The sequence below is a fragment of the Eimeria necatrix genome, genomic scaffold (assembly GCF_000499385.1).
Source record: "Eimeria necatrix Houghton genomic scaffold, Enh_scaff38, whole genome shotgun sequence".
In the NCBI taxonomy this organism is placed as follows: Eukaryota; Apicomplexa; class Conoidasida; order Eucoccidiorida; family Eimeriidae; genus Eimeria; species Eimeria necatrix.
Genome location: NW_013654284.1, coordinates 35,001 through 58,017, shown reverse-complemented (window position 1 = coordinate 58,017; position 23,017 = coordinate 35,001). Strand labels below are relative to the sequence as shown.

Sequence of the window (23,017 nt, the reverse complement as noted above, 5' to 3'; positions counted from 1 at the left end):
GCACCGGCACGCCGCTGGCTCTGCCTGCAGGCAGGTGCTGCTGGCGCTGCTGCCGAATGGCCCGACGCGTGCAGCAGCAGCTGCAGTTGATACTGATGCAGCTGCTGCGGGAGGTCTAGGTCGCTGCAGTTAGAGCTGAACAGCGAGTCTCCACCGAGTAGGAACCAACAGCAGTTGCGGTCTCGCTTTCCCAGCTCCTCTTGCATTTGCATGGTCATATTGACAGAAGCGCATGTGCATAGAAGCACCCGAACAATACAAGTACAAAATAAAGATGCAAATGCAGTTTTAAGTATACAAGTCAATGCATACATGCACCCTGCAGCCGCACGCACTGGACCAGTGGTCACAGGTACTTGAGCTTGCCGAAGTCAATGCGGCGAGTGGCGTAAATGACCCAAAAGAAACGCCACCAAACAGTCATCAGCGCGCAGCCCAGCAGCGCCGCGCTCACGGCCTTCAAACCAAACAGCTTGCGTTCGTCGCAGGTGGGCTCAGTGGCCCAGGTGAGGAAGTTCACCACGTCTTTCGACTGCGGGCCAGCGCACACGCAGCAGGCGGCAGCAGCTAGTGAGACTTTCTCTAAAAAGCAAATAAAAATGAAATAAAACAAAAACAAAATGCATGCACGGCACCGCATTTACAAGTAAGGCTGCGGCCCCCTTCATTCACTTCGCCGCCCGCGGCCCCTCAGCCCCGTGGAAACGCCACAGCGCACACTGCAGCCAGCCTCTAAGCAGCTGGACCGCAGCAGCTGCTGCGTCTGCTTCGCTGCAAATACTTTTTAAAGATTCTCACCATCTGGGAAACGTTGCAGGGAGTGCCGTCTTCGTATTCAATCATTTCGTCCTGCAGCGGCGGAGCCATGGCAATGGCGTTTCCCGGAAACCACACGTTCCAGTACAGCCCAGGACGCAGCTCGACGCCCATGGGCGGCTCGTGGTAGCCGTTCAGCAAAGCCATGATGTAGTCGGGCCCGTGCATGCGGGCGCCGGTGATCAGCGAGAGGTCTGGGGGGTAGGCGCCGTTGTTGGCGAAACGCGCAGCTGCAGGCCGCACAGCAAACGGGCTCCAGCAGGGGCCATCAGCACAGCTTTCCCGGGGAAAGTGCTGCAATAGTCAAAAAACTAGGCGAAATGCATGCATAAAACTTCAGAAAAGGGAAAACGAAGAAGCCAAAAGCGCCGCAACACTCCAAAAAACTGGGCAAAATGCATGCAAAAATCTCCAGAAAAAGGAAAAGAGAAGCCAAAGGAGATGCAATACTCAAAAAGCTAGGCGAAACGCATGCAGAGAGCTTCAGGAAAAGGAAAAAGAAGCGATAGGCTGCGCCTGCAGGTGGCCGGCAGCTGCTGCTGCAACGCCGGCAGCTGCTGCTGCAACGCCGGCAGCTGCTGCTGCAGCGCGCAGCTGCTGCTGCAGCGCGCAGCTGCTGCTGCTTACCCTCCTCGTTGGGATACGGCTTGGGAAAGGCGTCGCCAGCCACGCCCGGCCTCGTGTACATTTCGCCGCTGTCGTTGGGGCCGTCCTCGACGTCGTACTCTGCAGCAATTTGCTTCACCCGCAGCTCCGGCAGCACCTCCCCCACCAGGTGGCGGAAGTGCAGCTGCTCCATGGAGTGGCAGGTGGAGCAGACCTGCGCAGCAGCAGCAAGACGCAGCAAGCCGCAGCAGCCCCGCACCGCCTTGGCCTCCAGCCCCGCCCGAGACGGGGGCAGCAGCAGCAGCAGCTGCTGCTGCTGTAGAAGCTGCAGCAGGTCCAGCCGAAATAGGCTCTCATGGCAAGCACTGCTGCTGCTGGGGGGAAGCGCGCTGACGCTGCAGCATCTACCTTCCTGTAGACTTCGTAGCCGCGACGGACGGACGGAATGTCGTGGGAGTGGAAAATAGATTTAAACCAAAAAGGATAATGCGGAGGCCTCGGGGGCTCCTTCTCGAGGCACCAGCAAACGGGGCGGCGCTGGTAGAAGCAGTCGTGCACGAAGGAAGCACCCAGAGCCACCGCCAAGTAAAAGCCCAAGCTGCACAGCCACAGAAAAACACTGAGACTCAGCAGCTCCTAGGCGGCTCTGGGGTTTAAAATAAGCAACAAACTAAAACAATAAAAACAAAAGAGCTGCATAGACGCGCACGCAGTCAAGCTGAACGTAACTTGCAATCGGAGGCGAAAGTTAAGCACGGCTGACTGCTACTGCCGTTTTGAACATAATAGTCCAAGTACGCTTATGGGCGCAAATGCTCCAAGTAAAACAAATATGACCAGAATATATGCTTTAGTTTCGTGCTTCCATGCAATAAATGAGCCCTTACTTCTGGTACTTGTAGCGCTGGCGCGTTTCCTGCTCCTCCTCCGTGTACGGCTCGAAAGGGCGGGCTAAGCGGTTCTGTGCGTGTTTGTCGGGAATATAAAAGTCCGCACCTTCCACCAAAGTCCCCCTAGCCTTCTGCCTTTTGTAGTCAACGGCAGGAAGGCTGTACTTCTCGTCGGGGCGCAGCGGGTCCAGCACTGTCTTGCTGTAGGTCTGCAGCCGCTGGTTGAACACCACGCACTGCGCGTAGACCTGCCTCTCGTAAGTCGTGTTCCAGTGGCGCACCAGCCGCTCCCGCCACTGCAGCAAACACATACAAATGCATGACTGAACATGCCTGCAGGTGCCGCTGCAGCTGAGAGCACCAGAAACGCCGGCGCAAGAAGCTTGAACTGGAGCCGGCCCGCTCCCTGGGGGCACTGTGCGCCGTCTGGGAGCTTCGTAAGACGCTTCTGCCCATTTCGCTGTAATTTTGGGCTGCTGGAGGTCTAGCAGATGGTTACAGCAGTCGCAGCTTCGCCAGAGCTGCCTCGGTTCCACCGCTGCTGCTGCGCATTTCAACTACAGTTTCCGGGGCGCCGTGAGGCGCTCCTTCACGGTTTCCACAAGCATAAGGGGCTATAAATGCACCTGTGCGGGGACCTTCATCCATATTTTGTCCTTGTAGCCCGGAAAGAGCTTGTTGAGGGCGCCGCCGCCCCCGCCCCCCATTGTGTTGCGGGTCTACGTGGCGAGGGAAGTTGCGTTCTTTTGGCCCCTATTCGGTATTCCTGCCGTCGTCTAAGAAAAAAACAAGGAGGATTCCAGCGGCTGCCATTAGGGCCCCACTTCATTCGCTAATTGGGCCTGAGCCCTGCCTGCCTATGCCCGTTACTCGTGGCTGCTTGGGGCTGTCAGCGAGCAGCTGCTGCAGCAGTTGCTCCTTCTGCCTTTCCGTTGCGCACGACCTCAACTTTGCTTATTTATCGAATTTGATTTTGCTGTTACTGCACAGGGGAACAAAAAGATGGGCGCTACGCATCGATGCACACTGAAGCTACCCCTCCAGTGCGCGCAGTTAGGCCCTAGCAGCACTTCAAGATATGTTCAATTTCTACTGGAAGGAGTTACAGGGTTTCAAATAACTCGAGATACGCTTGCGCCTCCTGCTCTTTTTTGCAGAGCTACGGAGGCCCTGGCAGCAGCCGCCGTCGGCCTTATCCGCAGGACAATACATCTCACTTTATTGCCATATCTTGAGTTGCTGAGTACAAATTTGGCGCCCTTTAGCCATTTTCAGTGCTTATTAACCCTAGCGCAATGTAAGATGGTTTAGAAAGGCGCTGTGGCGAGGATAAGCAAGCGAGTCCAAATGCATTCTAATCATACACGTATGCATAGAAGCTTCATACATATAAACACTCGCGTATATCAACATATTTGTGCCCATGCTTACATATACATATGCGTGTACATATATATATGCGTGTACACTTGTACGCATACAAATAAAAGACAATGAAACATTGCGTGCGTGTCTTCATGTACATGCACACATTGACCATGAAGGTCCCAAGGCCAGTACAGCGTGACTCAGCACCTCATTTTTTGTACTTCCCAGCCAGCCATCCTTTTTAGATAGAAGCTCTTGCCTCCCGCTGGCCAAAAAGAAGGCTCTTGTTATCTTCTTTGAACTGCACGCCGCTGGGTCCAGTGGTCTGCACGGCCACGTAGAGCTTTAGCTACGACCTCGCAGCGCAGGTCCACTGAGCGTGAAATCTTGCAGCAAAACTCACAACAAACTGCACCACTGGCTCAGGCTAAGGAGGGGCCCCTCAGCTGCAGCTGGAGAAGCAGTGGGAGCCCTTCTTGGCTGCAGAGCCCTCTGTTGCTGCGGAATCTACTCAAGCAGCGCAGTACAATTCTGGCTTTCTGCGACTTGCTGGGGTCTCCAGGCTAGCCTGCTGAGTGAACAGCATAAAGAAATCTGCTGCGCTGCACTATGCCTGCGATGGCGCAGTTTGGAAATAACCTGTTGGAAAGACACTAATGCTTACTAAGGCGATATATTTGTTGAAAAGACACTAATGCTTATTAAGGCCATTTGCCTTGCGTGCATGGCAGGGTCCCTCAGACCCTCAGACATGGCTGCTGCCGCAGTTGGCTCTGGGAAGCAGCTGCTGCAGCACCTTGCATGCGTGCACATACAAATGCATGCATTCATGCATTTGTATGTGCACGCATGCATGCATGCAGCGGCACACAGAGCGCCCCCGGAGAGCTAAGAGGAATCAGCTCAGTTGCGGGCGCTGCCTCGCTTTGCTGCGTGTGGTGCTTAACTAAAGCGACACACAGTCAAGGATTTTGTTTCGAGATTCTTTTTCTGCTCCGCATTAGGAATATTCCTCGTTAAAACGCAAGTCGCTCTGTTGCTCAGCTGCTGCGTACGCCTCTCGGAAGTTTATGAAGCAGCGCAAATCGCGGGACCCACGGGCACAGACACACAGCTAACTGCAGCTAGCCACGGGCAACTATCTGCAACAGCGGATGCAAAAAACTGAAAACCTAGACCAACACTGGTAATGATCAATATTGCGTCTCTACCGTGGTGCTCAGTGGGCAAAAGTTTGATCAGGGGAGTCGGGATCTACAAAACAACAGCTTCCAACTATTGTTTAGTTCCACTCCGCCGCCCCGCACACCCGCCAGGCCACCCACCACAAAGCAGCAGCAGGAGCTGCAGCAGAAGCAGCAGCACCAACAGCAAACCTCCTGCTGCGCTCTGGCTGGAAAGGCGAGTGCAAGGAGATGCAGGGGAAAGAGAGAAATCAGACGGCAGGACTGAAATAAACCGAATCGTGCATAAGATGGGAAAGAATAAAAAGATAAAAAGGTTTGAGAAGCAAATGCGTCGGGATAAAGTGGGCAGCAAAGTGGTTGCTGCATTTCGAGCCTGCAGAGCGCAGCTGTTTCCATCGCCTGGCGAAGGAGAAGCAACAAAGAAAAGGCAAGAAGGCATACTGCCAGGAAGTGGAAATTGTCTTATTTGTTCAAAAAGAACAAAATGAAGACACATTTAGAAAAACGCTAGAATGAACTGCAGCCACAGGCCGCTAACGGCCCCACAGCGACTTCAGCAAACCGCCCAAACGGCGCCCTGTCGAAGTTCCAGTTTTCTTCGACAAGTCGGGAGGCTTAAGGGAGGAAATGGCCTGAGACGAGCAGCAAAATGAGTCCCGAACCGTTGTTCTTGCTGCTGCTGCTGCTCTGCTGTTGCTGCTGCTGCAGCTGCGGGTGTCTGCCTCTAAAAAGCCACGCGGAGAGCCGCATGCAGGCGCAGGCTTACCAAGTCAAAGAGATGAGGCTTGCAGGCGATCGGCTCAGCAGCAGGAAGCAGCAAACGCCCGACTGTTGAGTTCAGCTGCAGCACAAACAGCAGCACCAGCAGCAGTTACATGAGCTGCAGCAGCCAAAACCACTGCAGCAGCAGCAGTGGCAGGAGAGTCAGCTGTCTGAGCTGCTGCAGCAAGCCTTCAACCCGTCTAAACAACAACCAGTGCAGCAGAAACTAACTCAAAGCAACAGCAGCAGCAGCAGCAGCGTGTACCTGCTTCTGTACAGACGTTTCTGCTGACTCTCCCATGGCTTCTCGAGTGGTTGCGGCGCAAGGCGCTGAGGACTGGAGGTTTTGCGTCTCTGCAGCAGCAGCAGCCGCAGCAAAAGAAAGTAAACAGTGGTTGCTGCAGCAGTTCCAGTAGCAGCAGCAACAGAAAATCGTTGTTGCTGCTGCCCCCATTTGGGCAGTGTGAATCGGCAGCCGCCAAAGGATTCGCAGCAAACCCTCTCTCAGCCCTAAGCTTTAACCCCTAAGCCGCAAACCCTCCCCACGTGGCGCATAACTTAAACCCTAAACCCTAATCCATAAACCCTAAACCCTAGGACCCGAAATTGCAGCTCACGACGGAGAAGTGCGCACAGGTAGCGGCACACGCGCTGCCCCACAGCGACGGCCGTGACCCTCTGCAGCAGCAAACACGCAGCAACAAAGAAGCAGCAGCAGCAACTGACGGAGCAGCAGCAGCAACAGGCGCCGCCAAAAATATCGGTAACAGCAGCAGCAGCAACCGGGCTTCTTCCTACATAGATGGCGGCCAGAAGCAGATCGATGCGCTCGTGGGGATCTTCAGCAAGCTGCAGGCACGCCCAAGAAATTCAAGCCACAAAACAGGCATGACGCAGCAGCTGCAGCAGCTGCAGCAGCTGCAGCAGCCGCAGCAGCACATTCAAGGCAAAAAATAGCAGTAACGGCCGCAATGCTGTAACCGCCAGCAGCTGCGAAAAAGTGAAATAACGATAAGTGACACTCTTCCTTAAGAACGCACTGCAGCGGCGACACCACCACACTAGCACCAGCAGCAGCAGCAGCAGCAGCAGCAGCAGTCTTCTTACCTCGGGTTTCAGTGTCAGCGGAACCTGCCGCGTAGAGACAGCCCGCGCCAACACTGAAGACAGCACGACGCATGCAGCATAAAGAGCATTGCAGCAGGAGCAGCAGCAGCAGCAGATTAGGAATTAGTTAGCCAGTCGTGGTGGCTTTTTCCGGAAGGTGTCAAGTATTTGCAGCTGCGCAACAGCAGCACCTTCAGCTGCTGCTGCTGCTGCTGTGCTGCAGCGCACCGAAAGCCTCAGCTAAACTTCCTCCACAGGCGATGGCCGTTGCCAAACATGTCGCTCTGCATGCAGCGCAGTGTACATGCACCGCAGGGGAATGCAGCAGCACACAGGGCACCAGCAGGTGCACTAGTGGCAGAGCCTGCTGCTGCTACTGCTGCTACTGCTGCTGCTGCTACTGCTGCTGCTGCTGCTTCGCCTACTTGCTGTCCTTGGCAACCTGCACCCATCGCTGCAGCTGCGGCCCCCGGTCTTCGGGCAGCGTCTCTTCTCCTTGCATGCGCTCTAGCCCCTGCAGCAGCAGCAACAGCAGCAGCAACAGCGACACAGACAGCAGCTGCAGCACTAAGCAGCAGAGTCTTTAGTTCAGCGACGCTGGGCACCCCACAAAGCAGTACCGGCGATAGCAGCAACAGCAGCGCTAACGTACCTGCAGCAAAAGGCTTGCAAAACGAAATCCTTCCTGAGCCCTTGCCAGCTCCCGACCTCCTTTCAGATCCGCTGCAGCAGCAGCAGCAACAGGAAAAGCAAATTAGACATAACTCAGCAGTTTAGAAGCAGCAGCCGGAGAGCTCCACCTGACGCAGCAGCAGCAGGAGCAGCAGCAGCAGCAGTACAACTAACCATCTGTAGCAGCAAGGCTGAGGAGGCATCGCAGCAGCATCAGCGCGTCCCGCTCGACTTCCAGGCATCGACTCATATCCATGCAGAAACCTGCAGAAAGAGCAGCAGCAGCAGCAGCAGCAGCAGCAGCAGCAGCAGTGATGGCGACTGCCAAGCATCACAGCAGCTACCGCTGCAGCAGCAAACTCGCATGCTTCAAAGCGGAAGTAGCAGCAGCTGCTGCGTGTGAATGCGTCGACGTACCTTGACACTGCAGCCATGACACCTCTTCAGGCTCCGCCTGCAGCAGCAGCAGCAGCAGCAGCAGCAGCAGAGGCATTACACACACAACAGCAGTGGCAGCAGAGAGCAGCAAAGGCCGCAGCAGCAGCAGCAAACGGAGCAGCCTACTAACTCACCATCAGCTCTTTGTGTATCAGCTCCACACAGCCACGAAACCGGGCAGACGCCTCGCCATACCTGCAGCAGCAACAGCAGCAGCAGCAGCAGCAGAGCACGCAAATACAGCTCAGAGGTCAGGCGCTGGCAGCAGCCAGAGTTCAACAGCTGCGGCAGGAACACCCACAACAGCAGCAACAGCAGCAGCAGCAGCAGCAGCAGCAGCGAGCGCACTGTTCTGCCCATCCCTGTGCATCCCTTTCCATGAGTGCCGGCGCTGCTGCCTTGATGTCTGCTGCTTCAGCAGCAGCAACTGCGCGCAGCGCTTCAACAGACAGCAGCTGCTGCTGCTCCCAGTTGGCGAGTGCTGCAGCAATTGCTGCTCTGGGCTTGTCCTTCTTGGGGCTCACTGGGGCGCCTCTCCACATAGCTACGCCGCCGCTGCTGCTGCCGTCGGCAGCCGCTGCAGCAGCAGCTGCTGCTTGCTTCTTTCTGTCTGCTGCCCGCTGCTGCTGCTGCTGCAGCGCAGCAGCACGGATGTCGCCCGAGTGGAAGACACAAAGACGCAGCAGCGGGTCAAGGGCCTCCAGCTTCGCCTTGTAGAGCTTCTCGAGTTCTGGCTGCGTGCTGCTGAGGTGCTTCAGCTGCACGTAGACTTGCTGCAGCTGCTGCAGCGTGTTTGCTGCTGCTGTCCACTGCTCCTTTTCCTGCTGCAGCACAGACTCCATGAAGCAGCGGTAAGCCAGTGCGTCCAAGCAGGTCTTTCCGTCGCACAGAGGGCCCCTTTCCTCCTCCTCTGCTGCTGCTGCTGGTGCTGCTGCATCCGCTGCCTCTCCAGCAGCACCTGCTGCTGCTGCTGCTGCTGCTTCCGGGGAGCTCTTGGGGGCCCCCCGGGGCCCCTTGCAAAGGGCCTCCAGCTGATGCGCATAAGAAACGGCTTTGGCGAAGCGGCGGATAGAGTGCGCCCGCAGCTTCGCGTTCTGCAGCAGCAGCAGCAGCAGCAGCACAAATAGCAGCAGCAGGGCTTGCACGCGGCGGCTGCAGCAGCAGCAGCAGCAACAGTCAAAATTTGAGCACAGGCACGCTGCTGCTACTTGCTACCGTTTGCTGCTGCCGCTGCTGAATGAAACAGCCGACACACAAGGTAGGCAGCGGCAGCAACCACAGCAGCAGCAGCAACCGCAGCAGCAGCAGCCTCAGCAGCAGCAACAACACCAGCAGCAGCAGCAACCGCAGCAGCAGCAGCAACAGCAGCAGTTACAATCGATGCTGCAGCAGCATCAACGTACAGGCGTCACAGAGTTCGCATTGTCGCTCTTGAGCTGCATGCCGTACGCCCACGCCCGTTCAGCTTGGACCAGAAGCAGCAGCAAATACCTGCAGCAGCAGCAGCAGCAGCAGCAGCACCTCCTCTTACAGCTGAGCAGCAGCAAAACAGCTAAAAACAAACAGACGACGGCAACGGTGCCAGCAGCAAGGGCAGCAGCAGCAGCAGCGCCACTACTAAGCACAACAGCAGCAGCAGCGTCACTACAACGTGCAGCAACAGCAGCAGCAGCAGAGTCGCCACAAAGCGCAGCAGCAGCAGACGCAGTTCCACTACTAATCGCAGCAGCAGCAGCAACAGTAGCACCGCCAGAAGACGCAGCGGCAGCGCCGCCGCGCAGCGCAGCAGCAGTACCACCGCCGCAAGGCGCAGCAGCAGCAGCAGCAACAGCAGCAGCAGCAGCAGCAGGCTTGCGTGCCTCTCGTCCTGAATGTTGTCGGGCAGCGGCTTGGGGGTGTATCTGTGTCTGCCGTTTTTCGCATCCAGCTGCTGCCGCAGCCGCCCGAGTTTGCGGCTGAGGTATTTTCTGTAGCGGCTGAAGTCCTGGTGGCGAAGTCCATTTTGTTCGCCCAGCAAGTGGGCAGTTTGGGTGATTTCGAGGGCCAGAGGCGCTGCTGCTGCTGCTGCTGCTGCTGCTGCTGCTGCTGCGGAGGGGGAGGAGGAGGCCGGGGAGGCGCCTGAGGCGCCGGAAGAGGGAAGATCCCCTGCTGCCATTCTGGCGCGCTGTGCTGCTGCTGCTGCTGTGTCTACCGCTGCTCAAGAGCACAGGACACTTGCAGCCGCTGCTGCTGCTGCTGCTGCTCGGCCCGCTGCTGCTGCTCGTAGCGCAACACCACGACCTATTTCAAGAGCCCTTTTGAGCTAACTGATGCAGAAAACAATACAGGCGCGAAGACAGAAACGATTTCGCTCCCTGGGCAGCACTTCCCAGCGGCGCATGCAGCAGCAGTGGCGGCTGCCGCTGCTGCTGCTGCTGCTGCTGCTCTCGTAAGCAGCTGCTGACGAAGGGAACCAGCGAATGTGTACTTTAGTACAAAAAAACACATTTAAAAACAAGACAAGAGCAACAGAAGGGGCCCCACTGCGAGCCAGGCAGCAGCAGCAACTGCAGCAGCCTTACAGGCGATCCCGTGGCTGCCGCTCCGGCTGAATCACGAGGTAGTGGCTGCAGCAGCAAGAAGAGCGGCAGCAGCTGCAGCAGCAGCGACACTAGCAGAATCAGCAGCAGCTGCAGCAGCAGCAGCTGGGGGCAAACCCTAGAAGCCCCCTCAGGCTTCTCACGTTCGATTCCGCGGCTCCCTTCTTCACTCTCAAAGTGAGGCTGGTGCTGCTGGTTCTGCTGCTGCTGCTGCTGCTACGTTATTTGCTGCTGCTGGGATCGCCGCTGCCGTTACTGTGGCTGCCGTACCTGCTGGTGGTGCAGCAACAGCAGCAGCTGCTGCTGCTGCTGCTGCTGCTCTGTCATTGAAGACCCGGTGCCACTTGACCTGCAGCTTGCGTCGCCGCCCTTGCAGCCGCAGCCGCAGCAGCAGCAGCATCAGAGCTGCTGCAGTTCAGCTCCTCCTCCGCACGAGGCCTTACCCCTGCCGCTGCTGCCGCTGCTGCTGCTGCTGCTGCTGCTGCTGCTGCTTCAGATGCCCCTCTGCGGGCGCCTGCTTGGGGCGCTGGGCAGCTTTGCTGCTGCTGGAGTTGGGATTGTGGCGACTCCTGTGGACCGCCGGCAGCTAGCTGTCGAGACACTGCAGCAGGAGCTGCAGGCCCTCGAGAAAGAACTCAAGGACTGGTTTCTGGAGAGGAAGGTGGCTTTGGAGGTGAGCAGCAGGGCATCTTGCTGCTGCTGCTGCTGCTGCTGCTGCTGTAGCTGCTGCTGCTGCTGCTGTTGCTGCTGCTGCTGGAGCGAGCTGCGTTTCTCCCGCTTACGTACAGGCTCCGTTTGCTGCAGCAGCAGTAGCCGCAGCTGCGCTGCCCAGAGTTATCAGACGCCACAGCAGCAGCAGCAGCAGCAGCAGCAGCAGCAGCAGCAGCAGAGGCGGCAGCGGGAACAGCCAGTGGCAGCAATAGTTGCAGGAATAGCAGTTGCAGCGGCAGCAGCAGCTACACAGCAGCGGCAGCAGAGGCAACCAACAGCAGCAGCAACCCCACCAGTCGCTGCTGCAACAATACACTGTCGCTGCAGCCGATGGAGAGATAAGTGTGGCTGGCTTCTCACAGTGGCCCTGCTGCTGCTGCTGCTGCTGCTGTTGCTGCTGCTGCTGTTGCTGCAGCGTCACCGCGCTCTGCATGCGCTGCTGCAACGGCACAACTTCGTGGGGCTGTCGGTGAATTGTAAGGATCTGCCAGACGGCCAGAGAGCCCTGTGGACAGACCTCGTGACTGGGGAGGCAAGCTGCTGCTGCTGCTGCTGCTGCTGCTGCTGCTGCGGTTGCTGCTGCTGCAGCAGGTGCTGCTGCTGTCCCCTCTAGCTGCTGCTGCGGCGACGGGCACAGTGCAGCTATGGTGATTTTTTGCTGCAGCCGAAGCTCGAGGACGCGCTCAGCGTAGACGCCCGGGAGATGAAGGTACTTCGCTGCTGTTGCTGCAGCTGCTGCTGCTGCAGCTGCTGCTGCTGCAGCTGCTGCTGCTGCTGCGGTTGCTGCTGCTGCCTCTACGTTCACAGCAGCAGCAGCAGCTGCTGCTGTTGCTGCTGTTAATGCCACCACCGTTTCTTTTGATTGCTGCGGAGGGTCCGGTGGTGCTCTAGCAGGAGATTCTGGCTGCAGCTGTTCCTCATGTTTGCTGCTGCTGCTGCTGCTGCTGCTGCTGCTGCAGGCTGATATGTACATGAAAATGTTTAGAGAGGCGGCTGACTTGGAAAACCCTGTGTGCGTTCCAGGTAGGCCTGATGCTGCTGCTGCAGTTGCTGCTGCAGATCCGTTATCCGTCCACGTACATTTGCTGCTGCTGCTGCTGCTGCTGCTGTTGAAGCTTCGCTCTCTGCTGTTTGCTGCTGCAGGCGTGGCTTATCTGCGGTGCCTGAAGGATAACAAGATGGAAACACACGCAGTAAGCAGCTTTTGCATCTGCTGCTGCTGCTGCTGCTGCTGCTGCTACTTGTGTTGCTGTTGCTGCTGCTGCTGCTGCTATTTTCACCCCAGCTGCTGCGTAGGTACAGCTGAGTGTTGGCTGTGCTGTATTTTGCTGCCGCGCAAGTTTCTTATGTTGCTTCTCTTTGTGTGTTTGTGCTGCTGCTGCTGCTGCTGCTGCTGCTGCTGCAGCGGCGCTCTGAGATATGCCGTTCTCAGTTTGAGGCATTTGACTCCGCTAGGCAGGCCGTGCTGATGCAGCAGGCAAACGCCACTGAGTGCGTTAGCGTTTAGGGTTTGAGGTTTAGGGTTTGGGATTGGGGTTTAGGGTTTAGGGTTTAGGGTTTAGGGTTTAGGGTTTAGGGTTAAGGGTTGTTTGGGTTGAGTTTCCTGCAGGAGAGCAATGGTGAAGCAGAACATTGCAGACCTCCGTGCTAAGGTAAGGCTGGTAATATTCTTGCTGCTGCTGCTGTTACTGTTGTTGCTGCTGCTGCAACTGCTGCTTTTGCTGTTTAAGGAGCTGCTGTAACTGGTGTGCTGTCTTCTGGCTCCCGCTGCTGCTGCTGCCGTTGCTGCTGCAGCTGCCTGTGGCTTCACCAGTGTAGCATGCTTCGCCGCATGTATTTCGTGGCCACGCATGGATTGCTGCTGCTGCTGCTGCTGTTGCTGCTGCTGCTGCTGCAGTCTTTGTTCGAGCGCCGACTGCACGTACTCGCCCTGCTTGAGGCTGCAAACAGCAGTGGCGAACAGTGAAGCAGCCTGGCTGATTTGCTGCTGCTGCTGCTTGCGGAGCAGCAGCAGCTGGTTGATTTGAGTCTGCTGCAGCAGCAGCAGCTGTTGCTATTGTTGCTGCTGCCGCAGAGTAGCGGCACTGTGCAGTTGCTTGTGCTGCTGCTGCTGGGCCTGGGCGCAAGACCGCACGAACTACTGTTGCTGCTGCAGCTGCTTTTGCTGCTGCTGCTTTTGCTGCTGCTGCTAACAGCGCGGCAGCAGCTATGACAACTTCTGACTCCCCCGTAGGGGTTTGTCCTGAATTTAGTCGGGCAGCACAAGCTGCTCCGTCAGCGTGAGCAGCAGCAGCAGCTGCTGCTGCAGCAGCGGCAGCTGCCGTTGCTGCTCATGCTACTGCAACAGCAGCAGAAGCTGCTACTGTTGCAGCAGCAACAGCAACCTGTAACTGGCTGTGCAACTGTTTGAAGTCAGAGAGCTTGGGAGTAAAGCCTACTGGCAGCAGCAGCAGCAGCTGCTTTGTTTTGCTGCTGCAGCAGCACAGTTGCAGTGTACGTACAGCTCAGAGCACCCACAATGAGGCTGTCAGCAGCGAAGCTGCAGCATAGCGCTGGTTTTGCTGCTGCTCTTGCAGCAGCAGCGCGCTGGCTTTGCTGCTGCAGCAGAGGCCTGCGTCTGCTGTTTGGTGACTGAGTCAGCCCTCATTCGCTGCAGCTGCATGCGGCTACGCTGCTACTGCTGCCGCTGCTGCTGCTGCTGCTGCTGCTGCTGCTGGCTGCTGGTCTTTCGGGGCCCCTAGGGCTCTTAGGCGCCGAAGTCAAAGCAGTACATTTGCTGCAAGCGCTGGAGCTTAAGGAAGACCGTAGCAGTCCGCAGCAGTCACTGCAGCAGCAGCAGATGTTGCAGCAGCAGCAGCAGCAAGAGCAGCATATGCAGCAGGCCTGGCGCCGGCGGCGCGCAGACTCCAGCTAGCTCGTGTGTAGCTCCTTCCGCCTTTAACTTTTTTTAATCTCCTCTTTTGTCTCTTTCTGCATTTTATTTCATTAATTGCATTTTATTTCCTCTTTCCATGCATGCAAACTCCGCTGGACACTGCAGTTGGCCAATGAAATGAGGTGTACGTACACCTCACTGGGGTGACATTTGGCTTGCGCCGCAGACAGCAGCAGCAGCAGCAGCGGCCCAGCAAAGAGCTTCCATAGCAGCAGCCCGCCAGGCACTGCAGCAACGGCAGCTCGCTTGAGGCAGCAGCGGAAGCCGCTCGAAGTGCGGCAGCAGCAGCAGCAGCAGCAGCTCGACTGTTCGCGGCGCAGCAGCGCCAGTAGCTGATTGCTGTGCAGTGCAGCGGCGGCGGCAGCAGCAGCAGCAGCAGCAGCACCCCTGTCGATACACGCGGAAGGCAGCGCAGCCGGCACTGACACGCCCCTGCAATTCCCTGCAGCAGCAGAAGCAACGCAGCTGCTGCAGCAGCCTCAGCTTTTGCCTTCACTGAGGTGTACGTACACCCCAGCAGCAGCTTCAGGAGTGGGCTCGCTGCCACGGCGGCGGAGTCGGGTGTACATACACCTCGCGAAACCGGGCTGTTGTTCCCCTCCAATGTGCATTTAAAAGCCTCCTCAGTTCATTTGTAGTAATGACAAATGGCTTTTTGCAACATGAAGGCCAAGGGTTTCACGCCTTTCGCGCGAGGTTTAGGGTTTAGGGTTTAGGGTTTAGGGTTTGGGGCTGGGGGCCCCACGAGGGTCTGCGATGCATCGGTTGGGTTGGCGCGCACTAAAGAAGAAGGCAGCAGCTCAAGGCCTTTGTCTGGCGGCTCTAAAAGTCTTCTTTGCTGCTTGTAACTCTCATTTAATTGAACTCTTTAGCAGCAGCAGCAGCAGCAGCGGCGCAGCTGCAGTGCTGCTGCTGCACCGATCACGAACACCCGTGACAACAGCACAGCAACAGCAGCAGCCAGGCAGCAGCAGCAGCAGCAGCAGCTCTATTTTAGTCTCTCTGCCTCACCTGCGTCGCTATTGTTTCTCAGGCCCGGCACAAACGCAACTTGTACGCAACGTAGCTAGCAGCAGCAGCAGCAGCAGCCGCAGCAGCAGCAGCAGCAGCAGCAGCAGTAGCAGCAGCGGCGGCAGTAGCAAAGCATGCTTACGAATGAGACGCCGCCGCAAAAGCCCCAAACCCTTGCCTGCAGGTGCTGGAGCTCCACAGCACCCTAGCGCAGTGGGGTTGGCTCGAGGGTTTAGGGTTTAGGGTTTAGGGTTTGGCATGCTGCGGCTGCTGTTGCTGCGGCTTCAGGGTAGCGGCAGAGCAAATCCTCTGGCATGTGAACCATCCTTAGTAGTAACCGCAGCAGCAGCAGCAGCAGCAGCAGCAGCAGTAGCAACAAGAGCGGCAGCAGCAGCGACAGCCTGGCGCCTCTTGTCTCCCGCTTGGCGCAGCAGCCATGCAGCAGAGGCTTCCCTACACGCCCCCTTGAGGCAGCAGCAGCAGCAGCAGCAGCAGCAGCAGCAGCAGCAGGTATGGTAGGCCAGCCCTGCGTGGAAGGTGATGGAGAGCTGCGGGCGGCCAGCAGCAGCAGCAGCAGCAAGCCGGGCAGCAGCAGCAGCAGGAGGGGCCTGAGGCCGCCGCCGCGGCTGCGGCGGGACCTGCTGCTGGCGGAGCAGAGCAGCGACGGAGCAGCAGCAGCAGAAGCTTGCGCAACAGCTCTAGCAGCAATTGTTGCTTCTGCTGCAGGAGGAGCAGCAGCAGCAGCAAGAGATGGAGCAGCAGCAGCGCGCCGCGGCTGCGCCTCCGACGAGGGCCGCGGGGGGCCGCAGCAGTGGTGCCGCACCCCCAGGTGGCCGGGCAGCAGCTGCAGCAGCAGCGCAGCAGCAGCACGCAGCAGCGCTGCTGCTGCTCCTGCCTTTGCCCGCCTCTTCACGAACCACAATTTGCTGCGCTGGCAGCAGCTGCACCGCAGAGGCAGGCAGCAGCAAAAGAAGGAGCTTGGTGCTGCTCCGCGCTGCCGCTTGCTGCAGCGGCACATCTCGGAGTACCACAAGCAGCAGCAGCAGCAGCAGCAGCAGAAGCAGCAGCAGCACCGGCTGCGCCTGCAGCAGCAGCAGCAGCCGGCAGCCAGAAGAGCCCACCCCGGGAGCCGCGTTCGCCACGCTCCCGACCGTCGCGTGCCGCAGGAGCAGCAGCAGCAAAAGCAGCAGCAGGAAGCGCAGCAGCAGCAGCAAACGCAGCAGCAAGAGTCGCAGCCTCTGGAAACTCCGCAGCAGCAGCAGCGACGGGGGAAGCTGCGGCGGCGGCCAGCCAACCTGGAGGACGCAGCTGACTGCGTGCAGCAGCAGCAGCAGCAGCAGCAGAAGCAGCAGCAGCCGGAAACGAAGCAGCAGACGGAGCAGCAGCAGCTGTCCCGCCTGCTGTCTCGGCAGCGCCAAAGTCGCCTGCGGCTGCAGCAGCAGCTGGTGCAGCTGGAGCAGCAGCAGCAAGAGCAGCAGCAAGTGCCGGCCTCTGTGCTGTGGGCGTCGCAGGAGCTGCGTGCTGCAGCAGGAGACAGCGACGATGAGCTGCTGTGGCTGCCAGCAGCAGCAACAGCAGCAGCAGCTGCTGCTGCTGCGCCCGGCGGCCGGCGCAGCGCCCGGAAGCCCCGCCGCGCGCCCAGCGCGAGAAGGCCTCAAAGTGCTGTTGGCAGCAGCAGCAGCAGCAGCAGCAAACTGCTGCTGTGGGGCGGCGACTGCAGCAGCAGCAGCTCGCAGGTGCCGGGGGAAAGTCCCTTGGAGCGCGCGCTGCTGAGGGCCGCAAACGGCTGCTGCCAGGCTTGCATGAGCAGCAGCAGCAGCAGTAGTGACGGCAGCAGCAGCAGCAGCAGCAGCAGCACCGCAGTGGCTTGCAGCTGCAGCAGCAAGACGCCTTGCGGGTGCAGCAGGAGCAGCAGCAGCAGCGCCGGGCAGTTTACTGGCTGCTGGTGCCGCCTCTGCTGCAGCTCCCGCTGCGGCCGCGCAGCAACGCACTGCCACAGCGGCTTGCCTTGCGCAGCAGCAGCAGCAGCAGCAGCAGGCGTGCTGCCGCTGCTGCTGTTCCTCGACGCAGCTTGCTGGGGCGCCTTGGCAGCAGCAAGCAGGACCACGGCCTACGCGCTGGCATCCTGCCGCCGCAGAGACAGCTGCATGCTGCTGCTGCTGCAGCAGCAGCAGCAGCAGCAGTCGCTGACCATTTGGAGAGGCAGGGAGCCCTATGGCTTCGAGCCCCCGGGCCTGGCGCTGCACTCTGGCAGCCGCTACCAGCAGCAGCAGCAGCAGCAGCAGCAGCAGCAAGAGCAGCTGCGGAGGCGGCGCGTGGGCACGCAGCCAGCCCTGCCTGCAGCAGCAGCAGCAGCAGCAGCAGCAAAGGCCGCAGCAGCAGGCACTGGAGCAGCAGCAGAGGCGCCTGGAGCCTGCCTCGTCGTGGGCTGCGGCAGAGCAGGCCCGCAGCTGCAGGCAGTGTCTTGTGCTGCTGCTGCTGCTGCTGTGCTGCGGGCTGGGGCGCAGTATGTCTCTGCGCCGCTCTCCGCTGAGGGCGCGCTGCAGCAGCAGCTGCTTGCTGCGAGGGGCTGGCGCAGCAAGCAGCCTTTGCTGCACCAGGCCTTTTTTTCGCACCCGCCCGTTGCTGCAGCAGCAGCAGCAGCAGAGGAAGCAGCGGCGCCGCCCGCTGCAGCAGCAGCAGCAGCAGCAGCAGCACCGCTGGTGCTGACGCGTTGCATAGGCCGCAACTGGACTGGCGAGGGAGTGCTGTGCAGCAGCAGCAGCAGCGTGTCTGCTGCTGCGCCGCTGCTGCTCTCAGTAGACGCAGCAAACCGCTGCTGCTTCCTTTCACTCTCGGGAAGGCTGCAGCTGCAGGCTGAGCCCTGCAGGGTTTTTTGCCTGTCACCTTTTATGGGGGCAGCAGCAGCAGCAGGCGCGTGGGGGCAGTCGCTGCAGCAGCAGCGCGCGCGCTGCTGGACTTCGGCTGTGGAGCGCATCAGCTGCAGCAGCAGCAGCAGCAGCAGCAGCAGCAGCAGCAAGCTGCTCGCAGGGCAGCAGCCGCGCCCCCATTTGCTGCCGTCTGCAGGGGCTGCGCCTGCCCTCGTCGCCGTCTATGACTTGCAGCAGGAGCCTTTCTGCTGGGACGGCGAGAGCAGCAGCAGCAGCAGCAGCAGCAGCGGCTGCTGCTGCTGGGGTGTACGTACACCCGAGATCATCCGGCCACAAGGCGAACTCGAGCTGCCCAGGAGCAGCGGCAGCTTCGTAGTTGATATGAATGCCCTGGACGAGCCCGCGCTGCTGCTGCTGCAGCAGCACCACCAGCAGGGCGTGCTGCTCTCCTCAGGCGCAGTGTGCGCTGTGGACTTGCACCGCATGCAGGTACGCACAAGCCCCAGCAGCAGCAGCAGCAGCAGCAGCAGCAGCAGCAGCAGCAGCAGCGGCAGCGGCAGCCCTCACAGAAGCAGCAGCTGCAGCAGCAGCACGTACACACCGCTGCTGCCGCGACTTTCCCACCGCCCTGACGGCGCTGTTTGGTGCTTCTGCTGTTGCTGCTGCTGCTGTTGCTGCTGCTGCTGCAGTGTGTGAACCGCATGGACCCTCCGAGTTGCTTTTCCCCCTGCGGGGCAGCAGCAGCAGCAGCAGCAGCAGCAGCAGCAGACTCCTGGGCCAGGCGGCTGCTGCCGCTGTCGAGAGCCACCCAGGTAGTCGTTTGCTCTCGCGAGCTGTTTATAGCCGACGCGCGCACTCCCCAGCTGATTCGAACGGCGCCGCTGCAGCAGCAGCTGCAGCAGCTGCAGCAGCAGCAGCAGCAGCAGCAAGACGACGACCTGGTGATTGCCGCTGATATCATCGGTAAGCGCCGCAGTACGCTGTATCTTTGCTGTGCTGCTGCTTCTGCTGTATTGTTGCTGTGCTGCTGCTGCTGCTTTTGCTGTGCTGCTGCTGCTGTGCTGCTGCTGCTGTGCTGCTGCTGCTTGTGATGCTGCTGCTGCTGATGCATTGGGTGAATTGGCCATGCAGGCCTGTGCTGATGCTGCAGTGTGGCTGTCCGCGTTTGCTGTTTTTTCCTCGTTTTGTGCTGCTGCTGTGCGTGGAGCTGCGCCTGTGCGGGCGTCTGCTGCAGTGCTGCTGCAGTGCTGCTGCTGCAGTGCTGCTGCTGCAGTGCTGCTGCTGCAGTGCTGCTGCTGCAGTGCTGCTGCTGAAATTGCGCTGCTGCTGCTGCTGCTGCTGCTGCAGGGCAAACGCTTGCGGGCTTGTCGGAGAAGGGCTCCGTGCTGCTGCTGGACCTTCGCCAGCCTTCTTTGCTGCAGCGGCTAGCAGCGCCGCCGCTGCAGCAGCTCAAAACAGCAAGGGCCCCCGACAGCAGCACGGCTTCTTTCTACTACGTGCCGGGGCCCTACAGTGCAGTGTCTCCCACTGTAGTCATGCTTCGAAAGTACAGCAGCAGAAGCAGCAGCAGCAGCAGCAACGCCGACAGCAGCAGCCCCGCCACGTGCAGCACGAGAGACACAGGGCGAGACACGGCGTCGTCCCCTCCTGTGTCTTCCCGGGGCTCTTCTTTTGAGCCCGGCTCAGCAGCAGCAGCAGCAGCAGCAGCAGCACCTGCAGCTGCCGCTGCACCTGTCAATGCAGGCAGAGTCGTAGCTGCAGCAGCGGCGTGCAGCTTGCAGCAGCAGGTGTGGGGCGGCGCCGACGACGCGGCGCAGCAGCTGCATCAGCAGGGGCAGCTGCTGCTGCAGCAGCAGCAGCAAACCATTGCTGCTCAGAGAGGCATTTGTGTCTCTTCCGCTGGCATCAAAAGCATTCAAAAGCCAAGCAGGGAAATTGGCGCCGAGGCAGACGTAGCCGGCGTCGTTCACAGCTGGTACGCAGCAGCAGCAGCAGCAGCAGCAGCAGCAACAGCAGCAGCAGCAATCTGTGCAGGCTTGCGCGCACTACTCAAATTCCTCAAATAAAAGTGAAAGTGAAAATGCATTGAAAGTGAAAATGCATTAAAAGTGAAAATGCTCATTTGGTTTGCATGCATTTGCATGCACAGATCTTCAGGTGTACGGACATGTGCGTCTTTGCCAGCAGCACCAGACGCGCAGCAGCAGCAAATTGCTGGAGGTGCTTTGGCTTCGTTTTGCTGCTTCTTCAGCTCCCGCTGCTGCTGCTGCTGCTGTTGCTGCTGCAGGCACTGGGGCGCCTCCCGTCCGTGGCTGTCGTGGGCAGCAGAAGCAGCAGATTCGCTCGGGCCGTCTTACTCTCAGTATGGTGCGTCTTGCTGCTGCTGTTGCTGCTGCTGTTGCTGCTGCTGCAGTTGCTTGCGTGTGGGTCGTTTCTGCTGCTGCGCGCGTCGCTGCTGTTGCTTTTCTTTCTTGCTGCTGCTGCTGATCCCTTTTGCTGCTCGCTGAGCCGCCGCTCCGCGTCTGGCTGTGGACTCCCGTGCAGCAGCGAAATGTGTCCTTGCTGCTGCTGCCGTGTAATAGTAGCAGCCAGAATTAGCAGCAACAACAGCAGCAAACCCAGCTACCTAGAGAACAGCAGCAGCAGATGCACGTGCAGCAGCAGCAGCAGATGCATGCGCAGCAGCAGCAACAGATGCATGTGCAGCAGCAGCAGACACAAGTGCGGCAGCAGCGGCAGACGCATGCACAACAGCAGCAACAGGCGCATGCGCAGCAGCAGCAGCAGATGCTTCTGCAGCAGCAGCAGCAGCAGCAGCAGATGCTTCTGCAGCAGCAGCAGCTGTGCTTGTGTGCTGCAGACAGCCGCCTGGGCTCCTTCCTGCCGCTGTCGCCTTTGCTGCCGTCGCACTGCCTGCTGACCAGCCTCGCGTGTCCCACTGCGCGGCTGCTGCGGCTGCCATCAGTGCAGCTGCTGCCATCTTCTCTGGACATGCTTTACCCGCTGCAGCTGTAGCTCTGCAGCAGCAGCAGCTGCTGCTGCTGCTGCTGCTGCCAGCAGCAGCAGCTGCTGCTGCTGCAGCCGCATGCGCAGCGGCAGCTGCTGCGGCGGCAGCGGCCAGTTCGTGCGGCAAGTGAGTGCTTCAGGGGCGAAGACAAGCAGAAGCAGCAGCGCCAGCCACGCTGTTGCTGCTGCTGCCAGGTGCACAACTGGGAGTTTTGGTTTGCTGCTGCCGGCGGCAGCAGGGGCTTTTGGTCTGCTGCTGCAGGCAGCAGCGGCAGCAGCAGTAGCGTCTACACAGGTTGAGCTGCTGCAGTGCAGCAGCAGCAAAACATGGGGATGGGGGAGGCCGTGAGTGGCCGGGGCTTCTTCAGAGTCGAGGAGACAATGGGCTCTATCTGCTGCTGCTGCCGCTGCAGCAGCTGCTGCAGCAGCTAGGATTGCTCCTGCTGCAAACTGCTGCTGTAGTATCGTCAAAGCGAATTTTTATTCTCCGATTAAATCTGCGGGTGCCCAGCTGAGGCGCTTCTGTTACGGTTACTGCTGTTGTTGCTGCTGCTGTTGTTGCTGCTGCTGCTGCTGCTGCGGCTTTCCCGCTGAGTATTGCTACTGTAGTGGGCTACGGCGTTGCTGCCCACTGTTACGTACATCTTTTTAAGGCATTGACTCGGCTGCTGCAGCACCTGCTGCTACGGCCGCTGCTGCAACTGCTGCTGCTGCTGCTCTTTTCGCACGGCTGCTACAGCTGTTGCTGCTCATCTACGTCTGCTGCAGCGAGGAGCAGCAGCTGCTGCTCTCTGCTGCTGCATGCAGTGCGTCTTCGTTGAGCGGCAGGGCTCCAGCATTGTCAGTCAAACCTGAGGTGTATGTACACCCCGTGGCTGCTGCCTCTTTTCTGCCTCTAGAGGCCACAGCAGCAAACACATCTTAGGATCCTGCTGCAGCAGCTGCTTCTGCTGCCGCGCCCGCTGCTGTAGCGGCTGCTGCTAGTGCTGCTTTTCCGCAGCTTCAGAACTTTAAGCTTTGCTGCAGCCTCAGCGCCGGCGCAGGCGCCTACATAGGGCACTTATCGAAGCGGTTGAGGAAGCAGCAGCAGCAAATGGTGCTGCTGCTGCTATTGTTGTAGCAGTTGCTGCTGCTGCTGCTGCTTAGCAGAGACTGTGCAATCGCAGCCAAAGCCTCTCGACGGCCTTCAGCGTCTCGTGCACTTCCTTCAGTAGACACACAAAAGCATGCGCAAGCAGCAGCAACAGCTTCGGCAGCAGCAGCAGCAGCAACGGAAGCAGCAGCAGCCTCAGTAACAGCAACTGCAGCAGCAGGGGAAGGTCACCTGGAGCAGCAAAGCACTGACTCGGGCGCCCCACGCCGTCTGTTCGCGTTGGCAGTCCAGGGCTTTCTGAAGAGTTCGCAGCAGCAGCAGCAGCAGCAGAAGTACCCAGCAGCAGCGGCAGCAGCACCCACTACCAGTAGAAGCAGCTGCAGCCAGCAAAAATAGCGCCAGCAGCAGCAGCAATTGCTCCCAGCAGCAGCAATTGTGGCTAACCGCAATCCAGACGCGCATGGCAGGAGAAACGCAGCTTTCAGTAGCAGCGAACGCAGCAGCAAGTGTAGCAGCAGCCAGCAGCAAGTGCAGCAGAAAGTGCAGCAGCAACTGATGCAGCAGCTGCAGCAGCGACTGCAGCAGCAACTGCAGCACGAACCTGCAGCGCATCTCCAGATCGCTTCAGCAGCTGCCACAGCTGAGACACCGGGTGCAGCCTCAAGGCGCCCTGAGGTGTATCTTCAGCCTAAGACGCAGAAGCAGAAGGGGAGCGCAGCTGCAGCGCGAAGCAGCAAAAGCAGCATCAGCGGCTGCAGCAGCAGCAGCAGCAGCTGCAGCAGCAGCAGGCCACGTTACCTCGCGAAGTTCTGTGTGTAAGTGCTCGTGTTCCGGGCACAGCGCTACGAGAGTTTCCCTGCGGCCCTGCAGCAGCTTCTCTGATTGGGCTGAAGCAAAAGCAGCAGCAGCAGCAGCAGCAGCAAACGCAATACGGGAAGCAGGTTACAGGTGGACGCTGCAGCAGCA

At 59.2% G+C, this 23,017-nt stretch overlaps 5 protein-coding genes across 5 annotated transcripts in view; 2 read left to right on the top strand and 3 right to left on the bottom strand.

Annotated features, from left to right (window-relative positions):
- Window positions 1–346: 346 nt before the first annotated feature.
- On the bottom strand, window positions 347–3,019 carry ENH_00049680 (cytochrome C1, putative; the record flags this gene model as incomplete). Its single annotated transcript, XM_013581192.1, has 6 exons — window positions 347–532; window positions 799–1,046; window positions 1,444–1,636; window positions 1,831–2,020; window positions 2,310–2,608; window positions 2,939–3,019. 6 exons carry the CDS (start codon window positions 3,017–3,019, stop codon window positions 347–349), a joined length of 1,197 nt encoding a protein of 398 aa, XP_013436646.1.
- Window positions 3,020–5,400: 2,381 nt separating this feature from the next.
- On the bottom strand, window positions 5,401–10,001 carry ENH_00049670 (signal recognition particle, putative; the record flags this gene model as incomplete). Its single annotated transcript, XM_013581191.1, has 15 exons — window positions 5,401–5,499; window positions 5,634–5,708; window positions 5,895–5,983; window positions 6,247–6,307; window positions 6,428–6,478; window positions 6,737–6,789; window positions 6,965–7,020; window positions 7,162–7,250; window positions 7,389–7,459; window positions 7,583–7,672; window positions 7,826–7,862; window positions 7,981–8,041; window positions 8,195–8,940; window positions 9,250–9,337; window positions 9,676–10,001. The coding sequence occupies 15 exons, from the start codon at window positions 9,999–10,001 to the stop codon at window positions 5,401–5,403; spliced, it is 1,992 nt and encodes a 663-aa protein (XP_013436645.1).
- Window positions 10,002–10,921: 920 nt separating this feature from the next.
- Window positions 10,922–14,407, top strand: ENH_00049660 (Chromosome II, complete genome, related; the record flags this gene model as incomplete). Its single annotated transcript, XM_013581190.1, has 11 exons — window positions 10,922–11,098; window positions 11,552–11,668; window positions 11,801–11,845; window positions 12,096–12,159; window positions 12,280–12,329; window positions 12,542–12,627; window positions 12,746–12,788; window positions 13,034–13,098; window positions 13,397–13,522; window positions 13,777–13,940; window positions 14,238–14,407. The coding sequence occupies 11 exons, from the start codon at window positions 10,922–10,924 to the stop codon at window positions 14,405–14,407; spliced, it is 1,107 nt and encodes a 368-aa protein (XP_013436644.1).
- A 4,246-nt stretch (window positions 14,408–18,653) lies between these two features.
- Window positions 18,654–22,447, top strand: ENH_00049650 (hypothetical protein, conserved; the record flags this gene model as incomplete). The annotated part of the gene is made up of 5 exons (XM_013581189.1): window positions 18,654–18,915; window positions 19,300–19,927; window positions 20,240–20,314; window positions 21,727–21,816; window positions 22,108–22,447. 5 exons carry the CDS (start codon window positions 18,654–18,656, stop codon window positions 22,445–22,447), a joined length of 1,395 nt encoding a protein of 464 aa, XP_013436643.1.
- Window positions 22,448–22,532: 85 nt separating this feature from the next.
- ENH_00049640 (hypothetical protein, conserved) overlaps window positions 22,533–23,017 on the bottom strand; it is a gene marked incomplete at both ends in the record, with an annotated part of 2,921 nt that continues 2,436 nt past the window's right edge. Inside the window, 2 exons of the mRNA XM_013581188.1 lie at window positions 22,533–22,739; window positions 22,850–22,938. Coding sequence (XP_013436642.1) covers window positions 22,533–22,739; window positions 22,850–22,938 — 296 coding nt within the window. The remainder of the gene's footprint in view (window positions 22,740–22,849; window positions 22,939–23,017) is intronic.